Here is a 27,622-nt window from a genome sequence, read left to right as displayed (position 1 = left end):
TCCTGGTAGTTTGTGCATCCCTTTGCCACTCTTGCTGCTTTAGGAACAGAGTTGTGAATGCAGGGTTGACCATAAACTGCTAAGACCCAGACCAAGAAATTCAAGCCTCATTTGTGCCTTCCCTTTCTTGCTAGGAAGGCCATTATGGCCAAGCTAACAAACTGCTTACTAAGAAATGGCATTTCTGCTTTTGTGCATGGACATTCTTAAGAATGTCTCTTCTTAAATAGACAAACAGAAAAAATCATTTTCTAAAAGAGTGGCCTTGCTGAGTGTTTAAATAAAAACGTGTCCTTGTTTCTGAATCAACGGATTCCTTTTCCTCTAGTGCCTCTGCATAAGTGCTTTGTAACTTTACAATAGCATCTCCTTTGGTTCCTCTTTGCAAAATTTTTCTTCTGAAACATTCCACTGTAGTGGTCCCCATCAAAGTCATTAGTTTACAAGTGAACTTCTCCCACTGCAGCAATGCATACACTGAACTTGTGTATCTCTGGTAAAAGTGAAATGGGCAGAACAAGGAGCTACAGGGTATTCCCGAAGACTGGCATTTCAGTCTAAACAGTCCAGGCAGGAGCTATTGTTTTCTTCCCCATCACCTTCACTTTTGTTTACTTTTCATGCTGTGACTTCTATTCAGTCTCTCTTGTCTGAAATGGATGCTGTTGGGTAACGCATGAAGTGTAAAGTGACTTCTTTCCACCTGCTGAGTTACAGACTGAATTGAAAAATTCAAAATTCAAGCATATTCCCTCATTATACCTTTTTCTATTCAGAAAGAAGGCTGGCTTATATATGAGAAGTGAAGGTGAAAACAGCGCTCTAAAAATGAAGTCTATAACTGAAGACAGATAGTTTCTCTCTGTCTTGATTTTAAAATATTCAGCTCGTGTGTTTGAATAGAACAGTCATACTGAATCAGGGTTCTGCTAAGCCAGTAAGTCACCAGCCTAAAACATTAACCTGGTTGCAGGAAGAGAAGGGCAAGCATATGCTATATTTCCTCTTAGCACTCTTTCAGTCTCCAGCTCTTACTGCTCAGAATATACCTGCTCATTAATCTGGTGAGAGTTCGTGTTCAGGTACTTGTCCATTGCACCCCTGAACCTCTGTAACCTCTTTGCATCCTCAGCACCTTTGGCAACAAATTCCTCAACTCTGGCTTCCTTTTGCATGAAGAGCATTGTATGGATCTTGATCTTAAAGATCACATTTCAGTCTCTGTGGTAACTGCAGCAGGTCAAGAGGGATAAAAAGTCCTTCTCTGTTGTCTCTTTGCTGTTCAAGATTCAAGAATTATGAGAGAACCATCCACTAATTACACTGGGTGGATACTTTCTGCTAACTCCCTATCCTTTCTCATAATTCTCAATAGTTGTTTTTTGGCTGCCACCAAAAATGGTTTCATGATATTATCCATCATAACACCAAATCCTCTGTACTGCTTGATTTCATCAGCTACTTCTAGAAATCCACACTATGCCAGATAGCTATAATTACTATTACTCTCACCTCAGTTCTTAGCTCGACAGATCATTTATGAATACTGTAAAATAACACAGGTTTCAGTACAGGTCCTTGTGGAACTCCATTGACAATGTCCCTCCACTGCAGTTATTCAGTGTTTGCTCCTACTCTCTTTTTCACTGTAAATGTGAAGATTTTCATTCCTACTCAGTGTCTGCTTCGTTACCTTAAAATCTTCTGTTTGGGAATTTTGACAAACTTTTTGGAAGTTCAGATACATTTTATCAATCATGATCATTGACACGTTTTGATTCCTTTATAAAACTTCAAGATCAGAAGAAAGGAATTTGTCTGCCTTGTGGCTTTGAGGCCATACAGAGCACTTCATAATAAATTATACTTGCCCAATTTTCTTTAATTGTGTCTCCTCTGGAAACTTATTTTAATTTTAGATTAAACTGATGTTCTTCATCTCCCACCTCTCTAGAGGAAGGAGGTCCGGTGAGCAATTGCACTTAAGTTCATTTCTGGTCCAGGCAACTTCCTACTGTTCATTTTTCTAATTTGTTTCAGAAACTCTTAGTTACTTTAATTCTAGACAGATCCTGTGTTGAAAATAAAGATTTTTTGCTATGAGCAAAGCATTTTTTTGCTCAATTCAAGCAAGGGAATTATCCTAATTTCTTCCACAGTAAGCATCACTGGAAATAATGACTTTAGTATCTCTGCAGTAGCCTTACACTGCCTGAGAGCTCCTAGGTCCTTGCCATCATTTGATACTGTAGACTCTCTGACAGGCTTCTTGTTCCTGTTATGTCTGGAAGAGATATTCTGAAGTATTTCCTCCCAGTGGCTAATCTAAATCTCCTTGTTCCTCTGTAAAAAGTCTCACTTCATCTTTTCTGTAAAGTTTCATTACGTACTGAAAGGCTGCAATGAAATCTGCCTGGAACCTTTTCTCCTCCAGGTCAAGCATGCCCAACTCCCTTTGCCTTTCTTCATTGGAGAGCTTTTTTCAGCCCTTTGATCATCTTCGTGGCCCTCCTCTGGACCTGCTCCAACAGCCCCACGTCTTTCTTGTGCTGGGGATCCCGGACCTGAACTCAGTACTTCAGGGAGGTCCTCATGAGGGCAGAACTGAGGAATGGTCCCTGCTGGCCATTCCTCTTCTGATGCAAGTGATTATATAGAGCTTTTCATCCACTACAACCCCCAAGTCCTTCTCCTCAGGGCTGCTGTCAATGAGCTGTTCTCCCAGTACACATATCTGTGATTGCCCACCCAGAACCTGGCCTTCAGTTTATCTGCACCCATTTCTCAAGCTTGTTCAGGTCTCTTTGAATGTCATTCCTTCAGTCATATCAACTTCACCACACAGACTGGCATCATCAGCAAACTTGCTGAGGGTGCAATCAATCGCACTAAGTCACTGATAAAGATCATGGGTCCCAAAACTAATCTCTGTGGGACGCTACTAGTCTTGGCCTCCATCTGGGCATAGAGCCATTGACCAAAACGACTCTGCCTGTGGTCATTCGTGCAATTCCTTATTCACTGTTACAGTCCAACCTTCAAATCCATGTCTTTGTAATTTAAAGATAAAGGTGCTATGTGGTACCATCTGAAAGGCTTTACTGAAAATCCAAATAGATACTGTCGATTTATATTCATTAACATATCTTCCAAGAGGACCAGTTCCATGATCTCCCAGGCATAGGTATGAGATTATTGTTCCCTGTGACTTTCTACTGTTTATAAAAATAGGAGCGTTGTTTCCCATTTTTCAGTACCAGGGACTTCGTCGGACTACCACGCATGTAAGGGAAACACATAAGGGAAAAGAAACTAAAGAAACTTTAAGAGTGCTACACATTCATACTTTTTTTTTTTCATTTTTCTATATCTCGCGTTAAAAACCAGTTACTGCAATTTTACACATTGTGTCAAGTGATAAAAGAATGTTCAGAGAATCATCTCTTTCAAACATGGGTCAAAGAACTTTGTAAGACTAAAGAAAACAATATCATTACATTGCTGTCTCTTCTAATCTTTTTTATTTATTTATTTAGTGTTTCTGAATAGATATTCCCTTCTCTACTGACTTAAGTTAGCACTAGAATTAAAGTAATGTTGACTTTATTTTGTTGTTTTCTTTTTCATTTATCTTTCATAAACAGTATCTAATAAAATAATCTAAAATTATACGACTTGAGTCAGTACTTTTCCTACTTTACGTGGTTACCATCTGACATGAAGGGTTTTGTCCACTTGATCTCTTCCCAGAAGTGCTACATTTTTACATGTATAGTTTTGTATGTCAAAAATATCTTAATAGCACATAGGCTTTTTCTTGGATAGTTTTCTCATGAAACCATTGCTAACAGGATTTTGTGGAACATTGCTTCAGCTGTAAGCTGTTTGAAGAAGCTTCCTTTTTCTGCTGTGTTTTTTGTTCACTCAGCCCGAAGAGCTTTTGCTGTGTTGTAAATGACAGCAAGTACAAGGTCTTCTTTACTGCTTTTGTTGTCAGTTGGGCTTTCTCTTCAATCTTAAATCTGATCCCATGCGCTCCAACAGCTGGGGAGGAAAAAGTTCTTCAGTTATGTCAGAACTTTCTGCATATTAGTTACTGTTGCAAATAGCTGCAAGAATATTGTTGTTAGAGATCTTCTAAATGCAAATTAAATTTTTCAGGTACCAAGTGAATCTGTATTGATGTCAGCTTTGATATAAGGAAGGATACTCTTCTTTGCTGGAAAGTGCAGATAATTATACTATGCTGATCAAGATTCTGTATTGATCATCTGTATTGATGTCAGCTTTGATATAAGGAAGGATACTCTTCTTTGCTGGAAAGTGCAGATAATTATACTATGCTGATCACAAGACCTGTCCTCACTAAAATGATAACAGAGGTAGATTTTTCAGTGTATCAAGACAAACCTGCTTCTGAAAAAATCTCATAGAAATCATCATTAGAAAATAATTCACAATTCAAATGTTATTAAAAAATATCTGAACAAAATTTGGCATATTGAAGATGATAGTTGCCATTCTACGCAATGAATGGACAGCTACTGCTTTTACATACTTTCACTTTCTCTAAACATTATGTTGTTTTGTCATTACATTAAATTGATTAATAGCTTTACATTTTCATATGCCTGGGATAAAATAATATCATATTAGTACACGCTTATCTGTTATAGTAGAAGTGCAATAATATACCCTACCTAAAATATGGCTGCATAAAAGATCATGAAGATTAATTTATCATCTTAATCTGTTTTTGTGGCCTTCAGAATTGATCTTTTTCATTCACTTATGAAAAAGAAGGTATGACCTGTAAGCAGATGTGGAATCAGCTTGAGAAATGCATACAGCAGAAGTCTCTATTGTGCCTTTTTTTTTTTTCCAGAATGCTTGAGGAATAGTTAATATAAATAACAAAATGCTTGGTCTTCAAGTGCCTGCTGGTTGAAGCTTTAAATGCAACATGTTAATCTGCTCTCTTCTTTTTATGAAAAGTCTTCTACTCTGCCTGCTTCTAAGCTGATAATGTAAATCAGTTTTTCTTAGGCTTGTCCAACATAAACCACAGATTCTGCAAAAGTGTTGGTTGATACAATTGTATTTTAAAGAAAAATTTCAAGGATAATGCAGTCTCTTAATAAAAATTTCTATACAACTTAATCTCTTGCTAATTTGAAAATTAACACTGTTCGTTTTTGGTTTTTTTTCTTGCCTCCTGTTGAGTTTAAAACAAGTGCTACCAGAAAGCACTGAAGTCTTCTGAAACAATTTGTTTCTAAAAGCCAAGTTGACTTGTTGGTTTTGGTTTGGGTCTTACTAAACCCTTGAAATACAGTTTATTATCTGCATATTTTGAAGTAAGACCTTAGCTGACTTGTTTTTATTTTGTTCTTCATTATAATTTCTCATCTTTCTCAGCATATTATTTTGGTAAGCCTTACTGTTCCCAACCATATGCGTGTGTAACACACGAGAACATTGATCTGCACATTTTTCTTCTCTTTTTTAATTTTTTCCATAAATAGCCAAAGAAGTGGTTTAAGTTTTTAATAAGGAAACCTAATTAAAAAAAATATTTGTGAAATATGCATAAAGCACCAATATCAACAATGTTCAGAGGAAAAAAAGAGGTCATTCACATTCTGTTATACTATTTCACAAGCCTGTCATATAACAAGACAGTCCAGCTGATGTTAACAGTTTCACACTAGAGGCCACTAGGAGAAGCTGTTTGCAAAGTTGAGGGCTGGAAGGAATCGACATCCAACCCAGTTTCCATCATATTGGATAACCATTGAAACTGGTATGCTATTTTTACCTTGTGCACAGGTATACTCAAGAATCTTAATGTGTCAAGTGACCTCTGCAAATTATTACAAGTTCTGAGACTCCTAGATCTCAAAATACATCAACAGTTATTCCAACCTTTAAAGGATTATGTCAGGTAAATAAAAACACTTCCAGTGGAAACGCTAAATCCGACTTCCCTAGAATAACTACCATGAGGACAGCTATCTTGGAAAACTGTTATAGTAGAAGTGTATTTTAAAATTCTGCTCAATTACTATTGTATCCTATTATTGAAAAATGTCTAATGGTCAAACAATGATTTTCCACTTGGATTTACTAGCTCATGAGGTATTTATTTCATATATATTTTGATATTAAAGTTCAAGTGAATTCAACAACTTGAAATGTGACCAGAAACAATATTGCATCTGTGCCTGTTAAACTATGATGTAAGCAAACAAGACAGACCAATTCAAATCCAATTGACAGAGTGCTCAGAAAATGGAAAACTTATGTAAGTGGGAGAGAGAATATGAGTCAGTTTTTGAGTATTCATTGTTTAGCTTTTCTCCTGGCTTTCTAATTCTAAAAGCAGCTGTGGACTACAAGGAGGAGAATGTGGAAGAAAGGAAAATTTGTTCGTCCTTCTCTTTCTTGGGAAGATAAAGTGATGTTGCCTGAAGACTTAGAGTTACTCTTCTTAAGACGTTCTTCACTTTTCTTGGCATCATTCCTGAAAGAGAGGTCCCAATCTGCAAGAGAGAGGCTGCATACAGGTTTTGAATTGAAAAATTCACAGCCAGATATCCATCTATAGCATTGGGATTATAGAAAACACACATTTGTTGATGTTTTTAGATGCAAAATTGTACTGGCATATTTCAGAATAAACAAATGCCTCCACGATTCAGATTTTCCTGGCAAGCATAATAATTTATAAATAACCATTTAAAAAAATGCTATTTCATCATTTTATTTTATCTTTAAAGCAATTAAAGGAAAAGGTGTAGAAGCCAAAACTAGTGGGAACTTTGAAAACATTGTTTATCTAGTTTTTCTAAAATAATCTCGTATTCTTTTTTCTTTGGATTCTTTTTTGCTAGTAGATAGAGATTTTAGTAGATAGATACTTCTAACAGCAGCAAAAAATGATCACCAGTAGAGTATATGTCCAAGAACTGTATTGTGTAAATACATTTTTATGCTCTGCTTGTTGCAATAAAGCTAACAGGAAAAAACAAATAATGATAATAGTAATCAGATGATGATAATAGTTCAGAGTTTGTGCTGTTTTCTAACACTGGATTTTGAAATGATCATTTTTCAGCATGGTGCCATTTTTCTAACAGCTTTTTGTGTACTCTTCATTTTTTCTTCTGGGACATCTGGTTATATCTAAACGTTTACTGAAAATACATTTAACAGCTATGAAAATTTTTGGCATTGTCTACATTGTTGTTTCTGGCTACATACTCAGTGAAGTGACAAGTCCCACGTATGCAGGGATCCTAGCCCTAGTGCAGGTTGACAGATATGACATGCTACTGGCTCACCTTTTTCACTTATTGTTATATGGACCCCTAGGTCTTTTCTGTCATATACATGACACGCTTCAACGAGGTTTAATATGACAGAACTACTTTGTTTATCACTCCAGAGCACGATCTCTCCTGACAATGACATCAGAGAGTGAAATTTACTTAAATTTGAGCCCATTCCATCTGTCAGAAGGCTGAGGTAAAGTATCCTGGCATCCATCAAAAAAGAGAATATAAAGTATTTGCTCTTTCACATCAAATTTATCCAATAGTATATTGATGTGCCTGGTTACCATATCTTCACCATATCTGATTTTTATTGTTGTCTTCACAATAATTTAAGGAGTTCAGGGATTCTTTTCACTTTGACTTGACAGATCACGAATGTGAGTGATTTAAGGGGTGAAAGAATTATTTATGTCACAACAAAGCAGCAAATTATCCTCCCTAGATTTAAGAATAGTGGAGAAAGTAAAACTAACAGTTTAGCAAAAAAAAAAAGTCTTTCTTCATGTCTTTTTTACTTCAGTTCTCTTAGTTCTAAAAACAGTGAGATAGTTTAGGAGGTTCTGGAGGAAGTACAGGGTGGATCCAGACTTCATGTCAGAGTAGTAAACTCAAGTGGGAAGCAGTGATGCTTTGTTATCCTGTATCTGGAAGTTAAATGCGTAGTTGGAGGTTTTCAGATACTACTTTTTAAAGTAGTGAATGGCACGCTCTGGGAAAATTGTGATTTTAAAATGAAAATACTGTTTAGGAAATGTGTATTTCAATTATTTTTAACTTTATCATTATTTTATTATGAAGGTGCTAACAACAATTTTAGGGTAAGACTGTGTCTGTGTTTAATAGGTTTAATACAAGGTGTATTTATTATTGAAACTCAAACTTGATGTTTAAATATGCTGGTGTTTTTGTTTTTAAAGAATAATTATTTGTTACATCCTTTGTGCTACATCATGCTTGTCCAACCTCATCTCCTTCTATGACTGGGTAACCAGACTGGTAGATGAGGGAAAGGCTGTTGATGTAGTCTACCTGGACTTCAGCAAGGCCTTTGACACGCTCTCCCACAGTATTACTCTGGGGAAACTGGCAGCCCGTGGTGTGGACAGGTTCGCTCTTCTCTGGGTTGAGAACTGGCTGGAGGGCCGTGCTCAGAGGGTAGTGGTTAATGGAGTTAAGTCCAGCTGGCGTCCCATTACGAGTGGTGTCCCCCAAGGGTCAGTTTTGGGGCCCATCTTGTTTAATATCTTTATTGATGACCTAGATGAGGGAATTGAGTGTACCCTCAGTAAATTTGCAGATGACACCAAGTTGGGAGGATGCGTCAAACTGCCTGAGGGTAGGGAGGCCCTTCAGAGGGATTTGGATAGGCTGAACAGCTTGGCTGAGCTCAATGGGATGAGGTTCAATAAGACCAAGGGTTCTGCACTTTGGCCACAATAACCCCATGCAATGCTATAGGCTTGGGGCAGAATGGCTTGAAGAATGTAGAGAGGAAAAGGACCTGGGGGTGTTGGTTGATGCTCGGCTTAACATGAGCCGGCAGTGTGCCCAGGTGGCCAAGAAGGCCAACGGCATCCTGGCCTGTATTAGAAATAGTGTAGCCAGCAGGAGCAGGGAGGTGATCATCCCCCTGTACTCAGCACTGGTACGGCCGCACCTCGAGTACTGTGTTCAGTTTTGGGCCCCTCACTACAAGAAGGACATTGAGGCCCTGGAGCGTGTTCAGAGAAGGGCAACAAAACTGGTGAGGGGTCTGGAGCACAAGTCTTATGAGGAGCGGCTGAGGGAGCTGGGATTGTTTAGTCTGGAGAAGAGGAGGCTCAGAGGAGACCTTATTGCACTCTACCACTTCCTGAAGGGAGGCTGTGGTGAGGAGGGGGTGGGCCTCTTCTCCCTGATAAATAATGACAGGACGAGAGGGAATGGCCACAAGTTGCGCCGGGGAAGATTTAGATTAGACCTGAGGAAACATTTTTTTTCTGAAAGAGTGTTCAGGCACTGGAATGGCCTGCCTAGGGAGGTGGTTGAGGCACCGTCCCTAGCGCTGTTCAAGAAGCATTTAGATGAGGTGCTAAGGGATTTGATTTAGTAGCTTAGTGGGTAGGGATGGTGATAGGAGGATGGTTGGACTAGATGATCTTGTAGGTCCTTTCCAACCTAATGTATCTATGAATTTACATGGAAATCTTAGTTACATGCTGCAACTTATCGATATGGGATGTGAGATCAAAAAACTATGCTCACAGTAACTGTGGGGACCATGAACCTTCTCACGCTTTTCTCAGTGTGGTTTGCCTCCTACCTAAGCTACTTTCAGCCATATTGTTCCTTTGGAAAATTATCTGGAAGTTTCAAGGAGCTAAAGTTTAGACAAGATCAGATTAGCCCCTTCTATCCTGCTAACAGTACTAATTTAGGAGTTATTTAGGACAAATATATGCTGCCTTGTGTTTATATTGAGTCTTAGTAGCAACCTAGGAATAGCATTTTAAAAGTTCAGCTTAAAAAGAGAAGTTCTTTGTCCAGTTGTAAGCTGTCCTTTAACTGTCTTCACAAGTTTATCCTTCAAGGCAATGGGTAAGGGGAAAGGAGCATAGCAGAAATTTTTGGAAATAAAGAGCACTGTTCAAAGAGGAATCAGCATGAAGTAATGTCAACAATTGTTAAATTTGTAATATTACAGGCCAGATGGAATTGGAACAGTATCTGTTGAAGAGAAAGAAAGATTTGAAGAAATTAAGGAGAGACTATCTTCTCTTCTAGAAAACCAAATAAGCCATTTCAGGTAAGTGTATATTTTATTCAATAATGCTAGATTTTGTCTGGCAGAATGTTCTCATCATTATGTGCAATACTGATCTTAAGCAGAGTGAAAATAAAATAAAATAGTCTACTTGCAAAGAAGTTTTGATTATGTTAAATACAAAATAATTTATTTGTACAAGTGATTGTATTAGAATTCATCTGAAAGCCATGTGTGTTGTATTCCCATATGGTAGAAAAGACTCTGCAAGAATATAAATCTGATTTTATTGGTCCTCTTGAACTTTAAGCTGTCTATAAATCTATCTAAGAAAATTGCCTGAGTGAAAATGACTAGGTCATACCTCTTTCTGGATCAGTGCTGATCAGAAAAGGCGTATGAGTAGATAATACCTTTGATATATGGCACTAAAACTTTTTTTTTTCTGGATGTCTAATGTCATTTGCTGGGTTACACAAAATGCTTTCTGAAATATCTAAAGTCCATCATCTTCAGTAAAGAGTTTGGCAAAATAAGGACAGCTATACCAGTAGAAGAAGGAAAGGAGTACAAGAAAGAGGGCAAACTTAGTATATTTCCTCTTGTATCCTTCTAGCAATTGATAGTTTATTAACTTCAGCATAAAATTGGTACCTAGAACACCAAATCTATTCATTTGCCACTATTAGCCAATGTCTGCCACCATTCGGCCAATCCAATCCTTTTATAGAATGTATTTATATAAATTTTTTGTCTGTATCACCTTGTTACAGTCTTGTGACACAATTTAAATAGTGCTGTGTGAAACAGCTTTCTTTTCTTTGGCAAGGTTTGCTATAAGTTTGTTGGAAGCTTCTCTAGTGTGATGAGGTAAGTGTCTAGTACTCACTGGTATCTGTCATTTGGATAACAAGGTTGTTTGGGTACTTTCTGAGCTGGGATGACACAGCAGTCTTCACTTGAGACTTCACCTCTGTATTAAGAGAGCTAGGATTCTCCTTGAAGTGTATTACTTTTGTTAAAAAAAAAAAAAAAGCAGCATTCCCAACTTTTCCCCTGACATGATTCATATCTCTCATCTTCCGTGGGATTAAATAACTCATACCAAAGAAGCAATACAGAACAGCATAAGACAGAGTGCTACCTACCTAGGTTATGGAAAGACAGGAGGAGAGTATTGACAAAGAACCTCATCTGCAGCAGGAAGAGTTCTAGGGTGAATTCAAACAGTGTTAAAAACCTTCAGCTTACAGTTTTAATATCTTCTGTGACCTTAATTTTCACTGCTGTCAACCTGACTCCATAGTGACTGAGAGGGAGCCTGCACATCCTGGGCTGGTGGATCTTACTCAAGTATTTCCTAGTTCTTGGGATACTTGAACTTCTCCTTTCTCTCTTTTCTATACACTGAGACACCAGATTTCAGCCTACCTCTCCAACACAAAGTTAATATTTCAGAGAAAGCTGCTAAGGCTGTCTTGCACAAGGGCTTCTCTGAAAGTAATGCCTCCTATTTTATTATGTTGGCCCATGACATCAGAGGTGAATTTTGGTGGTATGGCAGTAGAGGCTGAACCTTCCTACCAGTACTCTGATACATTTTGTTGACATACAACAGATGGCAGCAGAGGGGCAGTCTGACAAATGGCATCTGACCGGGCAGTGTGAATGAAGCAAATTCACTAATTCCTCCATGTGGAAAAAATGGCACCCATTGACATTCATTGATACGTGCTGAATTTTTATAGAGACCAAACAATGGATGTGAGCACAGTGAGTTGATAGGTGGTACATTTCAATATTGGCTACAGTGACAGTGGGTCACATCTGCTGGTGCCAGATTTTACAACCTAGGTACCTAACCTCTTGCCTGGCTGTGTGAATTTAGTCTTTGGAGTATTCATTTTGTACTTCCGTATGTTGTTGGTACTAATGTAAACCATGAGTGCTGCTCCTTCTCAGTTCTCCACTAAGTAATGTATACAAATATCTCCAGAGGACCACTACCTTTATATCCAGACAGAGGCTGTAATGTTGGAGGAGGACTGCTAACTGTCCCTTTAGATGTCAGCTATGACCACATCCCTTTCTCTAAGCTTCTTATCTCAAGAAAATGACTCTTCCCTGTTAGAAGCTCCTTGCACCAATTGCTCTCAAAAGCTGGCTGCCAGTGTTGGACACATACACACTGAGTAATCCCCACCCTGCAGTGGGTCATCTGTCTGCATCTTCAACTTAAAAGTGGGTGGACTTTGGAAACTTCTTATGTTATTTACATTGCAGAAATTAACATTGGTTTGGAATATTCAGCATAAACAAGGAATGAGTGAGATTTGTTGCAAAACTACCAGTCTGGGTAAATAGGAATAAACCATGGGAGGATGGTGGAAATACACTGAAGAGAAAGGAGGAGTCAGACATTAAATCTGCTTTCCTAACGTGTTAGCAGGCTTCCAGGACTTGTTAGCACTCCAGTAAGAAAGGAGCAGAACAAGGCAAAGGAAATATTGAAATTCTCTCAGCTGAAAATCCTTTTTTGACCTCATTTACCAGCCTTTATTTTGGCTGACCAAAATGCATATCAAAAATTCACTAGTCTAAATCCTTTTATTGTTAGAAAAGATTTTAATGTTGGAAAGCATTAGAACATGAGTCCACGATTGAGTAGTAAGAAAAAAATAATCTAAGCAAAGGAAATAAAAATCTTTTTCCAATTGGGGGTATTATCGATTTTATAGACAGATTAGGAGACATTACTATTACCTGAGCATTATAGTCTCATTGAGCTGATTTATTGGATCATCCAGCAGACAAAAATTAAAATTAAAAACAAAGCTGTGAGTGGGAACACATTTTTAATTTACATAGTATTGAATGTGGAGACAGAAGTAAGTATGTTTAAGTCCCATTTGAGTCCTAGCTGATAAAATTTAAAATAACAGAAGATGCTTTCCCAATCAGTTTATAATATTATAGGAAATATTATGGAATATCTGCAGGAATTTTTGGTCTTATATACATATGAAACTTAAATATAAGACTTTTTTTTTTTTTTTTTTTTTCCTGGGAAGATGACAAGCTCATCAGAGACCATTAAATATTCTTCACAGTTGAGAAAGTGCAAGTAATGCTTTTTGCCTTTTGGGTTCTTTTTTTGTTTGTTTTGGTTTTTTTTTTCTGTATTTGAGCTTGTGCTGCTTGTAGGCTTAATACTGCTTAATGTATATATTTTTCCATGGTAGGTTACTGAAGAGATCTGATTTCATTAGTGCTTTGCTTGTGGGAGTTTGCTATTGCATTTTTTAATGCAAGGGGTGCACGGAGTTACATCTCAAAGTAAATACTTATCATTTTCTCTTCCTTTTTTTTAATCTTTAAGATACTGTTTCCCTTTTGGACGTCCTGAAGGAGCTTTAAAAGCCACGCTTTCATTACTTGAAAGGGTAAGTTGGACAATATATTTTAAGCTCTGCCTGTGTACTAAGCCTGCATTTTTCCTTTGCCTTCAGGCCAACTGAAAGCAGACTTATTTCTTTGGTATTCTACTACTGGTTATAGTTGCTGTTTGCTGAGAGGTTTGTTTTTTAATTCTCAGCATTTTCCACAGAGGCCAACAGCTGCTATCTGTACAACACATTTCTTAAAATCTCACTTCAGGTAGTTGCAGCTACTTTATAATTACTTACAGTTTCACTGTAGTTGCAGCTTCTTTATAATTTAATGATTACTCAACATTAGACCTAAAGTAAGTCAAGTCTACTGCCCCTCTTTCCTGCTGTCTGTAGCTTCCCTGCTACTGTTGTTGTTGATATTGAACATTAAAAAGCAACTATATAATCAAAATAATGATCTATAAATGTGTAGACTGAGTCACTTCGAGAAAAAAATGCTATGTGTACTGAAACTGTCATGGGCAGCTGTAAATGTAAAGACCCACGTAGCAAATCCTCTTCTACTGACTGGAAGAATGAAAGCCTTGCAATCGTAAAATCATCTGTCTTCTGTAAAGAGAGAAAATTTAAAATTCCAATAGGGATTTCAGAGGACTTGTATCAGCAGGAGCCTGAGGAACATAAGAATGGAAGAAAAGCTTAGATGCCACTCTGGTAGCCTGCCAAAATCTGAGAGGTTTAGTCCTGGGAAGTGACAGATATTTTGCAGCGCAGAACACCCTGTGGATGGAGATTCTGCCTTAGAAAACCTCTGCCATGCTCAAAAACATGTGGAATGTCTGGTTCTATGTTTTATTTCACTTCTTGTCTCTGCTATTGTAATGCTATGTAGATTCCTTCATGTGTTATAAAACAGCCCTTTCCTTTTATTGTTCCTGCTGTAATAAATGTTAAGAGTACTCTCTGTTGGTCAGGCAACACCTTCGTCAGTCTTGACTGGGAAAAAACACTGAATGTGTTAAAAACTTTTATCTGTCGTTGAAAATTCTGAAAAAAAGATCAGATCATTTTCTTTTCTTTTATTAATAATCCAGACGTTATTCGTTGAAAAAAAAAAAAAAATTTCCAAAGATAGATCTGTCATCTGTGTGCAAGTAATGGAAAAATCTGCTTTGCAACAAGCTCTTTCTAACAGCTTCCCTTCAGCTGAATCTGTTTCTTTTCCACTATATTTTCCACTATATCCTTACAGACTGTAACTCCTACTCTCTTTAACAGTACTTAAGAGATGTGTTGTATGAGGGTGCAGCTCATATAGATAGAATCATAGAATCCCCGGAGTTGGAAGAGACCTTTAAAGATCATCTAGTCCAACTCCCCTGCAATGAACAGGGAAAGTCTTCAGAGATGAAGTATCCACCACATCTCTGGGCAACTTGTTCCACTGCTTCATGATCCTCACTGTAAAAGACTTTTTCCTTATATCTAGCCTAAATCTACCCTCTCTGAGCTTCAAAATATTTCTCCTTGTTCTGTCACCACAGACCCTGCTAGAGAGTCTGTTCTCTTCTTTCCTGTAGCACCCTTTTAGGTATTGAAAGGCCACTATCAGGTCACCTCAGAGCCTTCTCTTCTCCTGGCTGAACAGCCCCAGCTCTTTCAGTATCATAGGAGAGGTGTTCCATTCCTTGGATCCATTTTTAAGAGGGTGTATATTGTCTTTAATTTGGTTATTAATTAAAGAACTTATACTGAATGTTGTTTGTCCCTCTACCAGTTGAAAGTTAATGAGATAGAAGTTAAAAATGCAAGTGAATTATTAACAATTAACAAATTTATTTGTTTGTTTGTTTGTTTGTTAGTTTAGGACAATCACTTGTAATGTTAGTAGCCCAGATTATATAAAATTTTATCTGCATAGACGTTGGCATTCCTAGTTTACCTCACTTGCAACAGGTGTCCCATTTTATCAAAGTTCTGTACTTGAAACATCGATAGGTCTGTGATAAAACATTTCACCAGAAGTTCAAGATTTGCCTTGCCTACTATAGCTAACTTTTTTTTCACAAGGACATGCTGATTTTGAATGCTTAGAATGGAAGAAAAGCAGTCAGTATTGGCTACTTCTGATGGTGTCCACAGTTTCTCCTTTACACTGTTGAAGAATCAATGGATTTGCAATGATGGAAGTTTTTCCATAAATGATAACCAAGCAAATTTCCACATCCACGTATTTAGTGGATGCCATGATCCAAAACATCCAGGGAACACTCTCATTACACTGTTCATGGTATCATCCAAAGGAAGGTTGACTGACATGCTTCAAGATGCCAAATCATAATGGTAGTCCTGTATTGTATATAAATACCATACAGGCAGTCAGACAATATTGAAATCTTCAAAAGCGAATACCTAGTTCCACCAGCTGAAATTGTTCCTTTTTGATTTCTGTCTTTAACAATTATTAGATCTGAAGTAACAGGAAGATACTTTTATCCGTTTCCCATGGGTTTTGAGTAATGAGTGTAACCAAGTGGTATAATTGTCTTTGGCACAGGTTTTAATGAAAGACATTGCCACTCCCATACCAGCAGAAGAGGTGAAGAAAGTGGTCAGAAAATGTCTGGAGAAGGCTGCCTTGATCAATTACACTCGACTTACAGAATATGCCAAAATAGAAGGTTAGTACAGCAATCAATTGCCAAAGTGGCTGTAAAAGCCAACAATGCCTATTAACTGAATGTTCTGTGAGCAGCCTTTTCCCTTTCCTGAACAAACCCCTTCCACAGCAAGGGGAAATGTCTCATTAAAATCTCAGCTGGTGAACTACGGAGCTTTTTCCTATTCAGTGCTTTAATATGCCTCCTGGGACCCTGTTTGAATGGAAGACTGGGACTTCTTAATTTAAGTTGCCCTTTGTTCTCACGTTTGAGTTTTCCATAAACCTAAAAGGTTGTTTATGGATTATTTTTTTATTTCTCCATTTCTAGTAATTAAACTACCGACAGGAAATTCTTTCCTTATCAACAGTAACATTGCACTGAAACTTGAAAACTCTAGATATAGATGTCTTTCTGATGTATTTATAAGGCAGACAGATAAGTGTTATTTATTTTTGCCGTTGTGTTGTCAGATGTATGATAATAATCTGATATTTGAAACCTTAATTACATCCTGATTTCTTGAATGAACTAAATCAGTTTTTTTATTTTCTAGAAATTTGCATGTGTTCTGAAACACACTGCAGTGAAATTAAATTAATTTTTTTTTCTCAAAAAATTGGCTAGGATACAGAGCATCATTTGAATATTGTACGTAAGTAGACCTTATGGAGAACAAAAAGGAAGTCATAATAGTGAAATGCTTAGTTAAGATCTTCTCCAAAGCATAGAAAGTTACGTTTACACAAATATATTCAGGAGTAGAAAATGATGTGTTTGCATCTATCTAACTCTTTTTTCGGAGGTATTGTCATTACTAGGAAAATAAATGGAAGATAGATTTTACTAAAAAAATATTTTTTATGTATAGTAAGTTTTTATTCATAGCATGTATTTCTAGAAATGCACTAGAACAAATAGAATTATCATAATAGCAAAATGAAGAAGCCTTATATGTTCTGCAGTATTATAAAGTCAGCTTTTTTTCCTGTTTCCATTTCATTTTAAGTTCTCTGAAAAACATGAGTTAACCGATCTCATAAATGATTAAAAAAAAATAAACCTATCTCATCACTATAGCAACCAGTATTATATCATGAGAATAACAACATGAAACCATTTTAGTAACCAGTTCATCATAATTAATTATGATATCATGTTGTGTTAAAGAAAGGAGGATAAATATTAAATCTATTTTAGAAGATGAAAAAGCAAAAATATAATTTCCCTTATTTATGTCTTTCCATATTTATAATGGATTTTTTTGGTGCTCAATATTTGTCTCTTAGTAAGCCTGTTGAAATAATGGGTAAGAGAACAGAAATATTTTAAAAGATGACAAAAGTGTGCAAAAGATGTCTTAACTCTCTGACATTAATCTGGATTGGAAAAGTTTTTCTACCGTGAATTAAATTCATCTTTGTTCAGGATTTTTAACTAGGACCTTGAGAATGCTAGCAGTTCCCCTGTGAGTAGCAAATTCTGCCCTTTTTTATATGCATACTGTTAATATTGCAGTAAGTTGGAGCAGCACATAACACTGAAGTCCTTTCCATGGTGTGTTTTAACATATTTCTTTTTGACAAAGCAAGTTTTCTATAACTGTATTTACACTCATGTAAGCCCAAAATGCAATAGACAGTTGCATAAAGAAGTCTAGTGTATCAAGGAGAAAAATTTTAAGTACTTTTTCTGAGAATAAAATAGAGTAGAAAGTAGAGGGTTCTAATACCATAACATGAGAAAAACAAACACCTTCATCTTCAGTAGCAATGAGGCCTGTATTTAACTCTTCCTATACTGAATTTATAATAAATACCTTACATTTTTACCAATATAAATGTAATAGTTTTCATTCTGTCATTTAGGCGTATGGGAGAATTGCTGCACCCTAGGCACTGAAACGTTCTCTTGAAAGTAATTCATGTTTGCATTTGTGTTGCTTACTCCTCAAGTTGCACTTCTAGAGATTAAGAAAGAGAGAAGACAGTGCACTGTATGAGCATCTCTGCCACAGTCAGGACTGTCACTGCTAGACTCACAATTTTCAGAAGTTTTTGACTTCTTATTTAGTATTTATTCTATTGTCATAAAAAGTTTCATTTCTGCAATGATGCTTTTTTTTCTCTTTTCTCTTTTTTCTTTTTCCTTTTTTTTTTGTTTTTCTTTGTTGTTTTTTATTATTATTTGTTTGTTTGTCTTATATGTAGCAACAGCAGAAAAGGACTCAGGTGACTACTATTTGTGTGCATGTTTGCATGTGATTTAGTCTGTTGCATCTGTTGTATTTTTATTCCATTGATTTCAACAGTACCAAGAGATTGACTAGAGCATGTGCAAGCCTTAATAATAATTTTGATATACTGTAGTACAGTACATGTGTTCATCATTTACACTGTTATTTAATTATGGCATGCCTATTTATTAGTAAATTAGGTGATTTTATGAACCTCTGCGTGTTGGAATATTGAAATATTTATTTTCTGTGAAAGATATAACTAAGTGATTCTGAAAAGTTTGGCTCTTAAATCCAAAATGAAAGACTTCGTATGAGAACGCAAAGCTTGTTTCACATCTTTCTGTTATGATTCTGTTTAGTGATATGTTTATTTTTCTAGTTACAGATGAGGCATGAGAGTATGTTAGTTCTTTGTGTTTCTGATTTCATGAGTCTGATATTGTCTCTAGTAATACAGAGAGTTTTTTGAGTGCTTTTATTCAAATAGTTAACAAAAAGATCAAAAAAGGGCATGGTTGAAATATTGTCTACATAAAGGCTGAGTAGAAATGGCTATTGAGGTGTGTGGTTGAGCACTAGTGGCTGCATGGAAGTATGAAGGACTGCAAATATATATACAATTTAGAATTGAATAGAATAAAATAATAGCTGTGCACACTCTTTTGTTTTAGCTCTTTTAAAGACAGTAGACTGATTATAGCACTTTTTGGGTTCCAGCCGCAGCTATGGGAAGGGATATTGAGTTGGTGGGATTCTCAGCATAAAATCATCTTCTGTCTGGAAAGACAGGCTGAGATGGTGACTTTAAAGTAGTTCAAAAGGTAGTTCAAAACAGAGCTGCTTGACAATGAGGGGCCTGAAGAGAGAAAGGCAGTCCATTTCTTAATTCTCCTTTATCTGTAGGAGGAACATCTTCCTTAGGCAGTAACCAAGCAGAAAATGCTATCAAATTATAAGGACTACATTTTCTGAAAGTTAGTATTCATAACTGAAGAGTCCAAAAATTCTGATGATTCTCAGTACTTCCACTGATTTTCATTTAAAAGATTTAAAAGCCATGGAAACAGAAGTGCTCTAATTCTAGTTGTTAAAAAGGGGAAAAGGCAATTCAGTGATACAGGCATTTCTGCCACTGCCTGTTAGAATGAGTACACAGGTGTTAACACCAGCTTTAGGTGTCTGACAACCAGGTGACCTCCTGATCCCATCTGACCAACAGGGAAAGGATCTTTAAGCAGGTGTTCCTGAGCACCTAGAGGCTCCTTCAAGAATGTCTCTCTGAAAAGATGTGTTTCATGCTATTAAATACAAACACACCCTAAGAAAGGTTCTCTGCTACGTAAGACAACTAAAGCTAGATAGTACAAATATTCCATTTACCACTTAACTCACATAGTTGTTGAATAAAATGTCTCTTCAAATAAAAATGTAGGAAGTGTTGAATTTGTGAAATGAGGAAACTCAATTTGGAGTTTGTCTCATATGTCATTTGTGCTCCCAAACCTGAGTTGTATCCTTTTATATAAAATGTATCACCTCAAGTATGAATCTTTGTTTCCCTCACACTTGCTATTCTTATTTTTTCCTCAAGCTCATTGTGTCAAAATCATAGACCGTTAAGTACAGATGACACAATATTAGAGGCACAGGAAAAAAAATAAAAAAGACTGTACCTGTTTTCAGTCATTTTACATTAGCTTTAAGCATGGTTTGAGAGAAACTATTACTGTCTTCTTGAGATTCTTGGATAGGAAAGCTGTCCCTTAAGTGACCTGGCAAATGACAGTATTACAGAATGTCTGTGGCATACGGTGAGTAAATGGAAATTCACTGTGTAAATTAGGTGAAGCTAGAAGTCTATAGGCTGTATTTATAGTTCAATTGCTTAATTAAATTCTTCTTCTGACTAAAAATTTAGCAGAAAATTAGTGAGATAACTCAGAAAATTAATTTTATTGACAGAATAGACTGTTGCACGGTAATTTAGTGTCGCTTTGAACCCGTTTCTCTGATGTAAATGGGGGAGTAGATAAAAGGAATTTATCTAAAGTTCAGTCTTAGACATCATTCATATTCTGGGCTGGCTAACAGAGCCACATCCTGCTCCTGTTGGTGTCACTAGCTAAACTACAGAATTCAACATGAACTTGATGTACAGCATATTTGTCCCTAGTACTATAAATTGCATTGTTGTGGAAAATAAGGAAAAACATTTATTTATAATTAATCATTTACAGTTTAACTTGTCCACTGAACACTGTATAGAGAATCTTGAATTGTAGCACATCTTTGGTTGGATAATACGGAGGTGAACATGCAAATCCTTTTGGTTGAGAGAATCCTTTCTCAGTAGTGTGATTGCCAGGTTCCCAGGTCTGTTCCCAAGTGTTCTCATTTTCACAGTCTCAGTTGAACAAGACTCTGAATGCTTTCCTAGAAGACAGTGGTTACCTTCTTAATGGCAGAAACGGTGGTATAAGCATCACTTGCCATGACAGGATTTGTTTGCAGTCAGAATGACATTTTATTTAGCACTGTCACATTGTAGAACAGCATTTTTAAATAAAAATTACATTTGCAGTGAAAATTATACAGTGTTCAGCATGTCATTCCTCATGACATGAACTGCTGAAATTCTCATGGAGTTGCAAATCTGTTCAGTCAGTACAATTGCCATTATGGGGAGAACAGCAGCAAACCTACCATTGTAATTTTGTATTATGCCAAAGAACTTTCATGTAACACTCCTGTAGTTTGCAGCAAGGGCTTATGATTTGTCAAAGATGATGATCATGGCATCAATATATTAAAGTATCTTTTTAAGTATAAGTCATTTTCATTTCAGAATGTGCTATCTTTGAGATTTTGCTACCTGAAAGTACTTGGGAATTGTTCTGTGTGTGACAAGTTTTCCAGTCTTACTCAGTACTTAACTATCCCAGTAAGTAACACTGAGTATAACTTGTCCTGCTAGATTGTGAGGCCAGAGCCAAAACCCATTCTTCATATGAATTTTGTAGAGCTTCCAATGAATAGCTTAGAGAAATTTGCATGCCTTTCTCAGCTGTTTTCTCATCTTTATAAAAAGAAACTCATAAGGAAGTCATAACAGACATGAACCATTAAAAAAAAAAAAAACAGAAATAAAGTACTTTATTTATTCCTTCTCAGAAACAGTTTTTTCCCCGTTTGCATTTCTTAGAAATCTGAATGAATGAGGAGAAATGGACTCTGCAATGTTGCTGTTATTTACAAACAGAAGTGAGAACCTCACATGTAAACAAATTTTTCAGTACAAGGGCATTACATTTCCGTAGAGTAAAAATGGCTTTGGTTAAGGATGAAAGTGGTAAAAGGCTGTGAACAGGTCAGTATCTGTCATTGTTGACATATATTCACTTTGGAGGTAACAGACAGGTTGCAAACATTTGAATTACAAAGTAATTTTCTTTAAATTCATTATTTTTAGAAGTCTGGGATAACTGAATATACTGAGCTTTTTCTGCCAATCAGTTTTAATAACAGGAACGAGAAGAAATTTGATCAAAATCAAGGCAGATGGTTACTATGTAGTGTACAGTTGCTCAAAGGCAAATCACAGTTGTCATCTCACTATTGCTTTTTCCACCAAAGACTGATTAACTGTTAACTCCACGCAATAAAGGGTCAGAAGCAATGCATCCATTGTTTATTTGTTTCTTAAAGGACATAATTCATTAACATACTCATTACATACTACCCTTCCTTTAGAAACTTGTATGTAAATGCCCTCAAACCTCAGGAGGATCTTTCTGACTTAAAAAGAACACTACAAACATTATTGAAATAGAGAAGGCAAGTCAAGAGAGTCATTGTAGCTGGAGAGGACTTGATCAAAGCTCTCCATGCACATTCATTTCACTGAATAAACAAAAATGAGTGACTGGCACAGCTGCATAGCACCTTCTTGGTCTCCGTTGTACAACTAAGCAGAAACAAGAGGATACATCCCTGCATCCCCTTAAATCAATCCCTTATTTCAATTTTGGAACAGAGGTCTGGAAAGGAACCCTCAGCTCATGTCCAGATACCTCCTTCATCAGTGTACCCAAATCCTGGCTTAACAGCTGGACTGAGCCATTCTTTCTTCATGCCGTTGTTCTTCCCATTTTCAACTTCCTGCTGCAAGTATGGGAAGACCATTCCAAATTCTACTTGCTCTATAGCTTAGGAATCACCTTACAGTCAAGACATTTCCTATTTTGGCACTCTACCTTCCTTCCTTCTTAATCTTAGATGGCTTATTGCTATCTCTGTTATGCATATTGCTTTCCCTCTTAAAGTGTTATATTTTTTGTCTTTAGTATTCTTCGGAATTCTCCAGTTCTTCTATTACTGCATATTATGACTCTGTTCTCTATTGCCAATGTTTTACAATACTGTTATCAGTGCACTCATTTATTCTCAAGTCATTGGTGAAAATATTAAAGAAACTCAGCCCTACAAGGGATCCTCAAGGAATTCTTCAAGAAACCTTTCTTTGCTCCTTCTCAACACTAACCATAGCCTTTCTCTTTAGGTATCTTCTTTGTCTAATACAGTTTCTTTTTTAATCCTCATTTTCTTCAGCTTAACTGATAGTTCTCCCATGAGGCACAGTATCAAATGCTTTAGTAAAGTCAGGATAGATGAGATTTACTGCATTTATTTTCTAAGAAAATATCCTATCAGGCATAGTCACTGCATGAATCTAGAGCAAACTACATTTTCAAATTTGTTACATTTTATTCTCTTTTATGTCCTCGATTAGTAATTTTGTCAAAATTTATTTTAAAGTTGATTGCCAGCATCACTTTTCCTGCCTCGTTACCTGCAGGCATTAGATCTGCTATTGACATCTTTCACTAACTCTTAAATTTATTAGATTTATGAAATCTAGGTCTCCATTGTCAAGTGCCATTTCTTTCTCCAGCTGGGATGTCAGCTGTTCAGCTCCCTTCATTCATGGAGCTCTTCAGTTCTCCCATTTGTTGTCTCCGAGTTTTAATCCACAGTAACAGAAAATGCTGAGAGCATTAGCTCTTTATACCTTTAAAGAGAAGTTAGAAGCTAGATTAAAGGAAGGGAAGAAAGTGCTGGTATCTATGTTGCAAAAATCAGAATAGAAAGCATTGTAAGTTAGATCACTGATTTAAAAATCAGATATCTTTTCATCCTTGCATTTTTTCTTTTGCTTTTACCTCTTCAGATTTCATGTTCTTATTTTTTTCCAGCTTCATGTGAATTAATAGATTCTCTTTTCCAAAAAGTAATCAGTGATTGCCCCATGACTCTAATTCCATTGAATACTATGAATACTAGATTTGAAAAGGCTGGAAACATTGCAGTGTCACCCACTTTATAAAATGATTGGTTATAAATTAGGAGATGTAAATTCTAACTTTCTGTAAATCTCATAATCTTTCTGTACATGTCAGGGGTAATATTAATTATTTTTTAAACTATGTTGTCTCCAGAATTTAAAATCCTGTTTAAATCGTAGAACTATGGAAGGACTAGTATCAGCTTCATAATTAAAGCTAAATTCCATTATTTATATACGGCTACATTTTTTTTTTTAATCAGAAAAAAACAGCATGGCCTCCCAGATGTCCACTCAACTTTTTCATTGCAGAATTAATTCCGTGAGAATTTGTAAGAAAATCCATCGTGGTCAAATCTAAATTATCTGTGGGTGGATTATCCCAGTTGCAGATTAACTCTGGAGTCAGCTCAGGTCTAGTAACACATATTAGCTCCAGTTTATTGACATTTGTACTGCTTTTGTTACAAGCAGTATTGCTGGTTTTGCATGTTGAAAAGTCTGAACTAGCTGGCCCTACTGGAGCAGAGTTGCTCCATATAGTTCAAGATCATACTGCATCTGTATTATCAAATTATATTGTGGCCTATTTTACTTCAGTCATCTTCTCTGTGTCAGTGTGAGTTCACTCCCAGGCTGTGATTCAGAGTGAGTCAGTTAGATGCTGTGATAAGAGAGGAGGTAGAAAACAAAGGACAGGTTTTTCAGAGTCTGGGACACAGACTCAGATGTGCACGATCCAAATCTTTTATTTCAGGTTCTAACATCCCTTCTATACATTCACAGTTTTCTCTTTTAACTTTCCCACCCACTTTTCCACGTCAACAAAACATTCCATGAACACTCCTTGACTGTGCACACGGGTACTTATCCAATCAGAGTGATGAGCCATTCCTAGCCACATGCTCTTCCTCCAGTTAGGGTCATCATCACACAGCTTACTTGACTTTGTTTTTCTTTTTTTCTGGAGGTGTCCTTGGTTCTCAGCCTTGCTTTCTCATGCTGTTTATCTTGCTCCACAGCTTCTGCAGTGAATAGTCTCTCTTGTATCCCCACAAGGTTTTTAGGCTCCATGCACTACAGTTGAATCTGGAAAGAAGTACTTGAGGTTTAGACAGGCAGAGTTTCTTCAGAAACTCCAATAATTCCTTAAGCCATGCACTGCACTGTGCACAATGCATCCTGGAGGGAGTTTGACAGCCCATAGTCATCGCAATATCTGCCCTCCTGTGGGTCTGGCACATGCATAAAAAAGTTTACGGTTAGACCTCTATATCAGTAGAAAGTTTAATAAGTATGTTAAATAGCAGAGCAGATGAGTGTTAACAGTGACAACAGTGCTGCTGGAAAATAAAACAACTGGCAATTGTAATACAGAAAAGGTCAGAAAGCAAATTGTCTGTTGTAGTTGGTAACAGACCAAAAAGAGAACCAAATCCTAAGCTGCAGCATCACCACAGAAGTCTCCAGCTCCACCCTGCTGTCTGTACTTGTACCTTTGTATGGCTGTTGGCTCAACAGCTAAGCAAGAGCACATAGAATGGATGGAGCTTTGTAAGGCATACAATTTACTGCTGTCTAACAGTCATTTACAAAAGCAATAGCACACTGCAGCATTGCATAAGTAGGCATTAAGAATAGGTTAATTGAGAGACCTCAGAAAGTAGATATTGCTGTTATATCATCAGAGTTCTAGGAAGGGTTTCAGGGAGTTGCTCTGAATCCCATGATTTTTCTTAACGATTTTCATCCTCAGTTGGGAAAAGCTGTAAAATCTTTGCTTAAATATGTACAGATGATGCAAAAGACCTGTGGAAATTAATGACAGCAAAATGTCGATGTGATCTGGACTGTTTTGTAACCTTAAGTCTCTCAATCCAGATGTTTTAATATATATAATGCAAAATTAGATACTGTAGGATAATAGCCCTAGCATATAAAGGAATGCAGGACACACAGAATATGACATTGTTTCTGGTATACGTTCATTCTGCGGTGGATTTGGGTAAAAGCAGACAAGCAGGTTTTCAGGAGATCCTAATATCCAAATGTGACAGAACAGGGCAGATGTGTGAAGCTGTGAGGACATCTGGAAGAGCTTAGTATTTGAGTCATCCTCTAGTCAGCATTGTACAGTTTGTTATAAAATAGAGCTAAAAACATTTTTAAGGAAGAAAGAGTATAGTTGAAGGATTCTTGCCAGTTCAAATCCTTAAATAAAATTGTCTTATTTCAGAGTACCTTCACAGTGGGGAAAAAAAAAAAAAAAAACAGGAAGGGAAGTGTCTATGCCTTTCTATACCACTAGGTAGAGAAGGGCATAGAAGACCACAGGGCCAAAGCCAAGCAAATGCTCATGAGAAATTAAACACGTGCATTTAACAGTGATGATGGTTATATGTCGGAGAACAAGCAAAGAAATGAGTTTTACATTTGTCTTCAAAGGTACAGTCTTTTCCGGAAAGCAAGTATAAGTTAGGTGTTAGACAAACTGATGTTTTGGGGTCCAGTAAAGGAGGAACTAGGAGAAGTTCTTTGACCTGTATAAAACAAGAGCTCAGAGCAGAAGATATGATGGTCCCTTCTCACCTCAATCTCCATCCATCCATGAAGCAGTCACTTTTTCATTTCAGTAGCTTTTTAGTCAGTTAACTTAGCTCATTTAACAATATTTTCTTGGTACGTGAGACACACTGATAATGTATACTTGAGAAAGCACCCATTATTTGCAAAGCCTGTCTTGCTTTTTCATTTTGACAGAATATGAGGCTGAAAACAGATGATGGATGGCTTTTTCTGTTTATTTTCTAAAAGATGTCAAGCAGCATATTTACTGTCTTGACTCCTTCAGCAACTTGTTAGTCTGAGCAGTGTAAACACATCTTAGCAACCCTTAGTAATTGTGGGGAGAAAGACATTATAAATATAATGAAAACTGACAGAACTGATTTCCATTCCTTTTCTTCTTTTTTTTTATGCTTAAAAAGACGCAGTAACGCAGTATTTGGTTAAAAAAAAAGTTAGTATTTCATACTTTTTCTTCTAAATGAATTAACAGCCATTTGTTTATACACCCGTGTAAATGGTGATAATTTTCTCTGTAAGCCCATACTTACTAGATTTTGGAAGGAAAGAGGTCATTAGAGATAAAGACTGACTGACATAGTTACTAACTTACAGATGGAAAAAGAAGCTTTAGATGAAGCCTACATGAAATGTGGAAAAGTAAATACCATACAAATGAAATTGCCGTTATTGACTTACTCTGAAACAGTAAACAAAACAACAAAAAAAAAAAGAGATTTTTCTAATGATGTAGAGTGAGGGCAATTATCTACTGCATTTCCTTAATTAGATCTGATGATTGAAAAAATAATGATTTTTTAAAAATATTGAAAGCTGTATAAAGCATCAACAGTAATTTGCATGAGTTTTTTTGCAAGTAGGAAATAGTTTCCAAATACCTGGAGAATTTCATGCAAATGTAAAACTGTAATTCAGGCAGCTTTATTTCTCCCACATTTTTAGGCATTCCTGCCATGAAACATCATATAGAAGTTTGTTGTATTACCAGTAAAGCAAAACATAGGTTTCTTAACCTCTTCTTTCTCAACACAATGATCCTATTGAAAAAATATTCCCAACATTAGTCCTATAGTTATTGAAATCCTTGCAATTTCCGGGTTAATTAACTTATGATGACTTACTAATTTTGTGCCAACATCATCTTTGACCATAAATAGGTCTTTTCCTTTCATAATGTTTGTCAAACCAATGCTTGTGTAGGAACATTCCTGATCCCCTCTCTCTTCTTTCATTCAGTTATTCTTCTTATGTGTTTAAAACAAACCTATAAACCCAACAAACCAAAAAAGCTGTCATTCCCACTTATCCTTTCAGTGCCATTTCT

At 36.5% G+C, this 27,622-nt stretch overlaps 1 protein-coding gene across 2 annotated transcripts in view; it reads left to right on the top strand.

Annotated features, from left to right (window-relative positions):
• Positions 1-27,622, top strand: part of CADPS2 (calcium dependent secretion activator 2) — a 297,492-nt gene that overhangs the window by 200,463 nt on the left and 69,407 nt on the right. For both annotated transcript variants that reach the window (XM_065743498.1, XM_065743497.1), the window contains exons 14-16: positions 10,021-10,122; positions 13,460-13,523; positions 16,030-16,153. In XM_065743498.1, the coding sequence (XP_065599570.1) occupies positions 10,021-10,122; positions 13,460-13,523; positions 16,030-16,153 (290 nt within the window). The remainder of the gene's footprint in view (positions 1-10,020; positions 10,123-13,459; positions 13,524-16,029; positions 16,154-27,622) is intronic.

Source organism: Cyrtonyx montezumae, unplaced genomic scaffold (assembly GCF_038088225.1).
Source record: "Cyrtonyx montezumae isolate F1298 unplaced genomic scaffold, pur_monq_1.0 scaffold_3, whole genome shotgun sequence".
Taxonomy (NCBI): domain Eukaryota; kingdom Metazoa; phylum Chordata; class Aves; order Galliformes; family Odontophoridae; genus Cyrtonyx; species Cyrtonyx montezumae.
Note: the sequence above shows the minus strand (reverse complement) of the source record. Positions and strands in the feature narration are given on the sequence as shown.